This window comes from Chiroxiphia lanceolata, chromosome 9 (genome assembly GCF_009829145.1).
Source record: "Chiroxiphia lanceolata isolate bChiLan1 chromosome 9, bChiLan1.pri, whole genome shotgun sequence".
In the NCBI taxonomy this organism is placed as follows: Eukaryota; Metazoa; Chordata; class Aves; order Passeriformes; family Pipridae; genus Chiroxiphia; species Chiroxiphia lanceolata.
In genome coordinates this window covers 17,152,274-17,163,348 of record NC_045645.1, presented here as the reverse complement: position 1 = coordinate 17,163,348, position 11,075 = coordinate 17,152,274, and the positions used below count along the sequence as shown (strand labels likewise).

General features: G+C 38.3%; 1 protein-coding gene across 1 annotated transcript; it reads left to right on the top strand.

The window, feature by feature from the left end:
* The first annotated feature begins 151 nt into the window (after window positions 1-151).
* On the top strand, window positions 152-8,696 carry TMED5 (transmembrane p24 trafficking protein 5). The gene is made up of 4 exons (XM_032696628.1): window positions 152-349; window positions 2,557-2,654; window positions 3,328-3,511; window positions 5,755-8,696. Exons 1-4 carry the CDS (start codon window positions 170-172, stop codon window positions 5,971-5,973), a joined length of 681 nt encoding a protein of 226 aa, XP_032552519.1. The 5' UTR covers window positions 152-169; the 3' UTR covers window positions 5,974-8,696.
* The last annotated feature ends 2,379 nt before the right edge of the window (window positions 8,697-11,075 follow it).

Below are 11,075 nucleotides of genomic sequence, written 5' to 3'. Positions count from 1 at the left end.
CGCGCGGCCCCGCCGCCCTCGACGCGCTGTAGGCGGGGTCAGCGCGGGCGGCCGCGGTGCACTGTGGGCGGGCGGGGCGCGGCGACGCGGCGGCCGCGATTGGTGCAGAGGGGTGGGGCGGGGCTATACCGGCCCCGCCCCCGGCCGAGCGCGCGGGGTCGGGGCCGCGATGGCGCCGCGGCTGCTGCTGGTGCCGCTCGGGTGCCTCGCGCTGCTGCTGCCGCCGCCCCGCGCCGCCGAGTTCAGCCCCTCCCTCGACAGCGACTTCACCTTCACGCTGCCCGCCGGCCGCAAGGAGTGCTTCTACCAGCCCATGCGCAGGGACGCCTCGCTGGAGCTCGAGTACCAGGTCGGGGGGTGGAGGACGGGACGGGACGCGCGGCCGGGGCCGCCCAGGGAGGGCGGGGGTGTCCCGAAGGGAGCGGGGGTCCCGCATCCCGCCGTGTCCGCGCCGGTGCCCCTGTGCAGCGGCTCGGTCCGGCCCCGCTCCGGGCGCTCCGTCACGCCTTCCGGGGCCGCGGCGCTGCTGCGGGAGCCGGGGGGGCCGTGCCCTGCCTCGAGCAGCGGCCAGCCCTGGGCGGGGGAGCCCCGCCAGCTGCCGCAGAGCCACGCTGGAATCGTACACTGTTAAAAGCTCTGCCTTGGGAGGAGAAAATTACCTGAACGGCCTTTTGTAGTTATGCTGGCAGATTTTTTTTTTTTTAACACTTTCCAAGGTCTCAAGTCGCCATCCTTTAAAACGGCAGAACGTAGGAAGTTCACGGATGTGACCTTTAAAGCGTAAGGAACATTGTAGTGATGCACAGAGCCCCTACTTGCCTATCTTTGTGTTGATATTAAAACACCGTTCATCACAGTGATTAAAGTTTTACAAAAACAGCCCTGTTTAACTAGACTGAAATTAAGGTCTTGATGTCTTTCTTGGGAAGAGCTGAGTCTCCCAGATATGTCTGGGAAATATTTCTGTCTCAGGCCTTTTTTCCTGTCCGTAAAACGAAGACTTTTTTCCAGTAGAATAGATACAGTGCAGAAAGCTGCAGTGAATATTTTCCCACCCTGCTACTGTGCCCGGATCTGTCTCTCTTTCCTCCCCTCCCTTTTTTCCCCCTCTGCTTCCCAACTGAAAGTACAAAGCTGAAAATCCTGATTATTTTCTAATTTCTAATGTTGTTACACGCAGAACTGAGAAAGAATGAAAGACACATGGTTTCAAGCTTTGTTCAGAGCCCTGTCTAAGCATAACAGAAGTTTATTTTGCACTGAGTTGGATTTTATTTTCATCATAAACTAAATAAAGACATTATTTTGGAGAGAACAAATGAGTATAACAGTGAATTTCTTTCTACTCAGGCATAAATGTCTTAGCATTACTGCTAACGGTAATGATTCATCTTTCTATTGGAATGTTAGAAAAGGAGCTCTGTATATTCTCAATGTTGAAAATTGATTTTGTACCTTATTATGTTAGTGGCTAAAGCATAGGAATATTTAACATAGCATGCAGGTAATTCTTCTAAGACATAATGCAATAAACACTATGCTGATACAAAGTTGTTTTTCTGGGTGTTTCGAGTGGATCAAAGCCCTAAAGGTATGTCCCTGTGTGTGGTTTTTCAGCTGTTAGCTACTAATTTCCCTTGTCCTTTGACTTTTTTTTTGTAAGTCTCCAGTGCCCCTTTGAGTCAGCGTAAACTTTGCCCTCCATTTCAGCAGGAGCAGACTGCTGTACTCAAAAAGCTCACTGGAAAACAAGCAAACAAAAAATCCCCAGCATGGACCTAAGTAATGTCATAAAAATGATCCCTGTTTGCCCCCTTATGCAGCTAAGAGAATTTCCACAACATAACAGATGTGATAAAACTGTAGCCATGTTATACAGCTAAAGCAGCACAGCTTTGTAATACTGTATACACTTCTTATGAACTTAGGAAGCTAAATGCCTTCAATTCCTCCTACCTTGGGGAAAAAAAGAATACCCTGGCAGAGTTCAGACCTTAAATCTGCATCAGAAGGTGAGAAGGTCTTCGGTACACCTTTGATTGACATTAGAAGTCTGGTCCTGTCTTCTACACTGTTAATTCACCCAACAAAGAGATCTTGGGGATGACAGTACATAGTGTTCTTGTACAAGTATATATGTGTATATACATAGGAGTGACTTTTGTTATCAAATTTCTGCCACTGAACTGGTGCTGGTACTTATCAATCAATTATGTCTGCCATAGAAAGGCCAAATTTAGGCATCTGTTGTTGGTATTTTTACAGGTTGCCCATTGATAAAACTGTAGGCCTTCTTAAAAGTATTTAGGGAAAGGCTCAATATAAGCCTAGCCTAGCAAAATTAGGTCATATTTAGTTTAAGATTTTGAAACTGCTAAAATGCTTTTGGGTTGAACCAGTTTTTAATCTGTTTCCAGTTAACTTGGTGTGAACTCATACAGACAGATTAGTCTTTCAGATTCTTTATGTGTCAGTTCCCTTACCTAAAAACGTTGCCATCAGCAGTGCAAACAGGAATTCCACTGGTTGGAGCTTCATTTTTTGTTTGTTTCACAGGTTCTAGATGGAGCAGGATTAGATGTTGATTTTCATCTGCTGTCTCCAAAAGGTGAAACTCTAGTTTTTGATGAAAGAAAATCAGATGGAGTTCATACGTAAGTTTAAAATACTCAAACTCAGAAGTGTTACATGAAGTACTTTTCTGGTTTCTTTAACAAATATAACTAAAGTAAAGGTCGAGTACTTTTTATTCCTTAGTATTAGAAAAGACTTTCTAATAGGACAGTTTGAGAATACCAACTTTCTTTTTATAAACACTGAATGCTTTTTACATGGAACGTACCGTGAAGCAAAGGATATTTTTGTTTTAATGCTGTTAAGGGTCGGTGAACAAAAATAATTATTGTGGAGTTGAAAAAGGTCTCCACATCTAATATCAAAAGATCTTGTCAGTCATATAAATAAGAAGCTAATGTCCCATATTTTTCCAATCCTTTTATCAAAATATGTAATAATTGTTGCAATTTTACTATAGAGTATAAGAATTCCACTCATTATAGGTTTTTTTGTAGTGATTAACAATAATTCAAAATCCCCAAAAAGAAAAATGCTGTCTTCATCATTTTGAGCCTTTAGAGCCAGTGGGATTGTTTTGCTGTGACTGTGCAATCTGTAAGATGTCCTTAGAGTTCTTATTTTTATACAAAAAGCATATTTGGTTATTTTGAATGCACAGTTGTCAGTCTTAAAGGGGAAACTTTGCTTACAAAAACTCGCTTTTTGAGAACCAGAATAGTTAATTTAATCACATTTTGCTTATATACACAGGGTGGAAACAGAAGATGGGGATTACATGTTCTGCTTTGACAACACATTCAGTACCATTTCTGAAAAGGTAATTTTCTTTGAACTGATCCTGGACAATATGGGAGAAGATGGACAAGATCAGGAAGACTGGAAGAAATATGTTACAGGCACAGATCTCCTAGATATGAAATTGGAAGATATTCTGGTTAGTATTGATCTTTAATTCTTTTCCATGCAAGAACATTTGGAAAAAAACTCAAGTGTCATGTAGCCATTCTGCCTTGGTCTGGTGTGTCATCCTGGAAACTATTCCAGTTACTAATACAGGAAGCTTAGCACCATGGGTCTCTTGCTTACAAACAGAAATTTGAAAATATTTTCAGTATAGGCCCTTCATCAGCAAGAAGAAACTGCCTAGGTCTCAAAGTCACTCTATTTCCAATTCAGCTTCCTTTCTTCCTACTGCTAAAATAGGACATTTTTCCCTAGCAGCAATGAATATTTATAGCATTAAAGTATTACTTAATTTTAATTATGTAGTTGGAACCGCTGCACAGATTTTTATCAATGTTTGAAAATAAAGTAGTATGGATTAATATTTCTATCTTCAGTAACTTAGATATTACTCTATTAGTTCTTTTGCCCCCAAATTTTATTACATCTTTTCAAACTAATAAACAGGAGTTAATTTGCATCACACCACGGGTTCAGCTTTGCAGACATTCTTTGAATGATTATGTTTCCTTAAACTGGATGCTGACCCTCTTTGATGTAAGATTCAGAATACTGCTGAGTCAAAGCTTTTATTCCCTTTAAGATCATTAAATGTTGAGATTACTCTAGAAGCAAAGGATTGTTCGGTGTTCCACTGTTCTTAGTGCTTGGTAGGATGCAGTGATCTGTTGTTTGTTTGATCATAGCTACAATTGGTATCTTAAAAAAAAAATCCAAAAAACCAAACAAACATCCACATATACTTACTGAGTACACTATGTAGAAAATTACATTGTTTGTATTATTTATTGCCATAGACAAAATGCAGATTTTTAAATAAAAGACAATGTTTAAAATCTTTTACAGGTTATGATACACTTTTAAATAGTAATAAAACTAAATACAGAATCTGAAGAGTTGGCTAGATCATTAAAATTGGCAGTCAAGACAATTAGAAAAAAACCAAAGTTAATAGGTGAAGTTATAAAGAAAATCTCTCTCACATTAATCACAATACGTAAATGTATTTGACAGATACTTGTTTACATACTGGTATCTCTTCCAAAAGAAAAATAAATACAGAACTTGTCTTTGAGAGTCTTGAAAATCTCATAAAAGTAGGTAATTTTTGTAAAGCTAACATTAGTATTTAATGCCATTGTTTACTTAGTCAGGATATTACTTTCCTTGCAAGGTCACTGAGGATTTACAAAAAACATTTAGTAGTTTAACTTTTTAATAATCACATGTTTTCTGGGGAAAACAGTGAATTATGTCTTATTTTTAAAGCTTTTTTATGGTGTTGATGTTCCTTATTGTGTAACAGTAAACTTTATCATCATAAAACTATTTGGCTCCCCAAATTAGCTATTTTGAAATATTTTTATTAACCATGCAACACAGAAAATGTCCATGGAGAAAATGTTACTGTTGGGTTTAACCTTGTGGGGCTTTCTTACTTTATAGCCTCCTGTTACTGCAAGCATTACTCTTCTCGCTAGAAATTACTTCAGGGTCCCAAAATTATACGAAGAACACAAATCAGCACTTCATGAGATCAGCTTTTATGTTGTTATTATCTATTACGTGGTGGATGAAACTTCAACAGACCTTAGGCCCCGGTGTTTACTTTGTAACTGCAGAATAAGGTGCAGCCCTTGCTGCTGTCCTCATGGCCCGAACGTTCCTGTGCTTCCTCTAGTTCCCAGGGACACACTGTATGTCCTTTGCAGGACCTCCAGTTGTCCTATTCACAATTTATTGTCAAAATTCTGGTTTGCATCAAAGCTGAAGCAGCAGTTTATAGCCACTACAGTGGAAGCACCAGAAGCAGACAGGAATATAACATTATTGTACTTTCCTTTAGCAACATCTATAGCCCTGAGGGTAGTTTGCATTAAAAAGCACTTTACTTTTATTATTCAGCAGAAAAAACCCCTACATTTGTCTGCCACTACATAACTTGTTTTGAGACCAGTTCTGAAGAATTCACTACTTTTTACTTGTCCAAATAGGTTTGATTTCTCTCTCACCTCCCTAGCCTATAAAAGGGAAAAAACAGATTACTACAAAACCTTAATGCTTTGTTAATTAAGGCTTTTTAGGTGATATACTGGCCAAGAAATGAAATTACGTGCAGTAATATAGTATTAATATATTTGTATTTGCTGCAAGGTATACATTTAATTCAGGTGTTGTTTTTGATTCTAAAAATACTCTTTAATTACTTACCAGGAATCCATCAACAGCGTCAAAGCCAGATTAAGCAAAAGTGTCCAGATTCAGACCCTGCTCAGAGCATTTGAGGCCCGTGACCGCAATATACAAGAGAGCAACTTTGACAGAGTGAACTTCTGGTCCATGGTCAACCTGGGAGTCATGGTGGTGGTGTCGGCCGTTCAGGTTTACATGTTGAAAAGTCTTTTTGAAGATAAGAGGAAAAGTAGAACTTAATATTCAGTATTGATCATACCAATAGTAACAGGTATGGAGGAGAGGGGGAGCAATAAACTGCAGTAAAAAAAAAGAAAGACCCCTTTCAGATTCTTTTGAACGAACAGTAAAAATCAGGTTTTCAATTCATCTTGGGCTTTTTGGTTGTGATGGTGGTGGTCTTGTTTGTGTTTGGGGGTTTTCTCTAGGTTTTTGTGGTGTTTGTTTGGTTTTGTTTGGTTTTTTTTAAAACATGAACATAATGCCTCAACCCATGCTCTCCCATTTTCCAAATGCTACTAACAATATTTTTTGTACTTGTATGATTTGTCAATGATTGTTAATGACTACCTTATGCATAGCACACCTGGTGCATTTGCAAAGTAATGTTAATACTGACATTTTTTTCATTTTCACATAAAACTTTAAGTAGTAACTTAGACATTGGTTTATTTGCTGTTAAATACTGAGTGAATTTACCTATGTGCCTAAGTGTTTACAGGATTGGGGCCCACAGGGATAGTTTGTAATTACTGTCATTTATCTTCAAAATTACATTTTTTAAAAGTCCTCATCTTTTGCTCTATGGCATCGTTGAGAAACACTGGGCTAACATTGTAAGGACATCAGAACTCTTTTTATATAAAAATTACAAATATCAGCACTTTAAAAAAGCACCATCAATGTGAAATTGAGTCAGTGTTGAAAAGAATTGGAGAAAATAGGTACAATTCCTGTTCATAAATCATTCTGTCCTGTAGTTGCACAACCTTTTTTTCCCTCTTTGGCTGTTACGTGACACAAGTGACTACATGCTATACAAACAAATACACACACACTTTGAAGTATGGTTTGCAAATTCTTCCTTACTGTAAACTTGTGTAATAGATAACTTTTAAAAAAGTAATTTCTCATGTTTTTCCTTTTAATAAAGGCAGAGGTCACAGTATGCCAAAATATTACATAAACATTGATTTTTATAGTCTCAAAATCCCTATTATTTGCCAATATATTTTTATTTGTTCTTGTCTATTACGACTGTGACTAATGTAACAATTAATAGGGTGACTTACGTAGGCATATAAAACCAAAGCTACTCACCGAAACTTTCCCTTCTTGCTCACCCTCACAAGTCTTTTAGCTGTGTAAGTACACTCTGTTTCTATATTTAGCTGTTCATATGAATAAAGCATGAATTATAAGGAGCAGCAAGTATAGGCCTCAAGCTGTATGATCAACTGAATATGCAGTATCACTTAACTAAGGCAAAGCTAATATCAAATCAGAAATTTGTAGTTTTTGGATGAAGAGGCTTTTAACACTGTAGTGAGGTACAGAGCTTTTGCCAAAACCTCTGGTGCATGAGAATTAACTTTTTTTAATATATCCAACTTAGTAATTTTTACAACGTGCCAAGTCATTGAAATTTCTTGTATAAATGTGTTAACTACGTTTCATCACAGGTTTTTTAAAAACTTTCTTAAAAACACTCTTTTAAAAGGTGTTTTAAAAAAAGTGTATGTAGTAGTGTTGTGCCTGTTGTGGGGCCATCTAGGTATGAATGGCAGAATTGTAACTTTGGGTCTTTCTGTGATTAAGAATTATTTTATGGATATAAAACAGGGTCAATAGGTGCATGAAGAAACATTTTGTTCAAATGAAGCAGATGCTAGCAAGGGCTACAGAACATAGAAACAGCACTTCAGTTTCAACTGCAGACAACAGGACCTAGCAATAATATTTCTAAATAGTTTTTGTAAGCAAAAGTATTATTACAGAACTTACAGAGGGCTCCAAAGGCTACTTCATCTTTCTGCAAAGCTCTGTTCAAAATAAGACTGTACCCCTTTAGGGTATTGCGTATCTTATTTCCATATGATGCTTTGTATTCTAAACTGGAATTAGAAAGCTTACTTCTGTGATCAGGACAAAGGCTAGGAAAAAAAATAATTCTTTCAGCTAGAGTGGCAAATAATGTTTTCCTGCCATTTCCCTGTCCCTCTCTCAGTACCACGGAGTTATCTTTGCTTGCATCACCATGACTGTGGTGCTACAAACCATCTGCAAAATGCTGAACCAGCTCTGGGAAGCTGCAAATGAGACATCTACCTCTACTATCAAAGCTACTACATATAGATTTCAGTCAAAACTCCAGCAGATTAGCTCTGCCAAGTTTTCCAAGGGCACTTTAAGAGATTAGGTCCCCCAGCTGCTCTGCTGTGCCTCTCTGACAGTGGTGAAACAGTTTGGTGTGTTAGTTTAACCTGCTAATGAATGCAGACTGCTCTGATCAAAGACACAGGACTGCTGCAGTTCAGTTTCTCCCATTACAAATAACAATCTCTGGTAGAAGGAAAATAACGCAAGAATTGTCAGCAGAGTTCATCTGGAAGAAATTATTGTTTTGCAGCTGAGAGCTCTGACTGTATTTTCTCCTCGTTCAAATTCAACTATAGAAAATGAAAGAGGGAATAATTAGAAAGGTAACTGCATTGACTTTGGCAGCTGGAATACGTTTATCATAGGTGAAGGATTTGGCATGTAAACTTGCAGTTAAGAAACATTTCATGTGGATTCTGAAGAGTACATTGCTTTTGATAGTATAAAATCTACAAAGGAGAACATAAATCTACATTTTTTTCTTAATGGACTTTTTGTTCAGAATTTAGTGTTTTAAGAATTGCTTAATGATGTTGAATAATTATGCAAAACTGAGATTTTCAATAAATCAAGTTTAAACCTGTTTTTGTGGTTTTTGTTTTATCATGAAGGAAGAATGCTTTACCTATGAATGCTGCAAAAGATCGGGGGGATGCTAAGCTAACAAGAACTTTGTTTTTAGTAATGCAGCTTTTTCATTTCTTCCTCTTGCAGTGTTCAAATTCTGTTCTTATTCACTGTATCCAAAAATCAACTTTATCAGTGCAAATAACTAAGGTTTACAGAGGTGACAGATCAGAATGACACCAATGTCTGGTCTTTGTAACAGAAAATATTTCAAGTTACCAGATGCATATCAGATATGAGCCTTCATTTATTTTTTTTTCAATAGTTGCACCCTAATGCTTGTATTCCTTACTGCACCAGCAGTTTATTACACACACAGAGAACAGACTACCTTCCAGTTATGTGGGCAATAAGTTTAGGAGCAATTGCAGGAAAGATAGTCAGTGCTGTCTTGTGCAAAATTATAGCAGAGGTCCATTATACTACTGAGACTAGTAAAGTTCTGTGTTCAAAGACAGAGACAGTAAGACCCACATGCCAGTCTAAGTCTAGACAGCTTGATATTAAATAAGGACCTGTGACTTTTGGAAACTGTCTAGTTGAGTAGTTTTTTCTTAGCAACTAAACCAAGTCCAAAGTTTCTCTCCTCGAAAAGGGAGAGGAAATACACCCTAAGGAACAAATTATGGGAATTTGTGAGCTTGTGATACCACAGAAAGCAGCAAATTGACACTTTAGCTCAAAAACCACTTTACTGCTCTAACCCAATTGCCATCTGACCTCATAAGCCCTTTTTAGAAAGGATTTTACAGAAGGTACTTTGTCTCGATACATTTTCAAACTTCCAGTTAACAGCAGTATGTCAGTCACATAAAACTAAGAATTTTATAAGTGTCTTTCTCAGCAGCAACTTCTGATGTCCTTTTTCAGGACATCATCTGATGACCTGTTGAGTGCTTCCATTAATTCCTGTATTTCCCTCCTCTAAATAAGTATTTTATTTCACAATATAAGTGTTTTCATTTCTGAGTAGGTATAATCAACATATTAAAAATAAACACCTGAGGAAAAATAGAGGGAAAATAGCAGAGTAGTATCAGAATATCAAACTCACAATTAAGAATCCCATAAAATAAATTACTACTAGTTATTAATATGTAATATTTTTACATTATTCATAAGGTGACACACAAGATCCTGAGAATAAAGCTCAAAATTTTGGAGCATTTTTTTCAGGTTATTTAAGTAATACACATGACAAATCCACGCTTGCTTACCATTTCATAAGACTCCTGAGAAACCTGGGCCTGTCCGGAAGCCTGCTGACCACATTGTTCAAATAATGAAACAGGAACTTCCTTCATGGGCTGTGTTTTGAATCAATGCAGCAGATATCATAAAATAGTCAAGGACAACATTATGTTGTCAGATCGGGCAATTAATGGCAGAAGGAACAGTAGTTTGACTTGAGAAGGTACATGCACAGTAAAAACTATCTAGAGCCATTTTTGGACACAGACATCAGAAATGCACGCAGAAGTTCCCTTTCCTGCTCTCTAGAAGTGTGCACCACAAGAAATGACACCTTCTGCCTTCACTTTGCATGTACAACACAACAGCCTTCTACCTCAGACTGGCCCAAGTCCATTGCTTCTCATGTTCAGCAGTGCTTCAGAAAACAAGTCTCTTTGAGATGCTCTCATTTTAAAACTAAGCAACTTGTGATGTATACAGGAAACACAAACTCTTAGTTATTGCTGAGAAATCGCTTATGTTAAGCCCTTCCTTTTCCATGCTTTCCTCCTGCTCCAGCAGTATCCTGGCACAGAAATTCACTAGTCATGCAGGAGGAATGCTGTATGAACAGTGAGGCACAGAGATGAGCAAGCACAATTTTCACAAATTACTACAGAGCAGATCAAAAGCTATATATGCCTTATTCTATGATTTGGTTTTCAAAACAAAACATATAACTTGATTTTTATCAAAGGTAAAAGATAATTAAATGGTAATAAAATAATGATGAAAAAATAAAGGAAGGCATAGAGTGACCAAAAGGAAAGTTCTACAAGCATGTATCTATAGACTTCAACCTTATGTTGAGGGACCTGACATTAACTGTCTAATTAAAGTCATTTTTCTATTATGCTGAAGGATTTCATGGAGTGGTAAAAACCAAAGTCAAAGATACCTGTGACTGTCCCTACCAAAAGCCACTGACAGTTCACTCAATCCCAGTTCCAAACAGTAAGAAGACAATTACATTCTCTGGAGACAGAAAAAGGCAGAACCAGACCCCACCACTCCCTCTCCAAAGCCCTAAGCATGCTTCAGCCATGACTCCCTTCTGCTGCCTCTCTTGGAGCAGAAGGAAGCAGGCTCAGGAGCCAGATGGC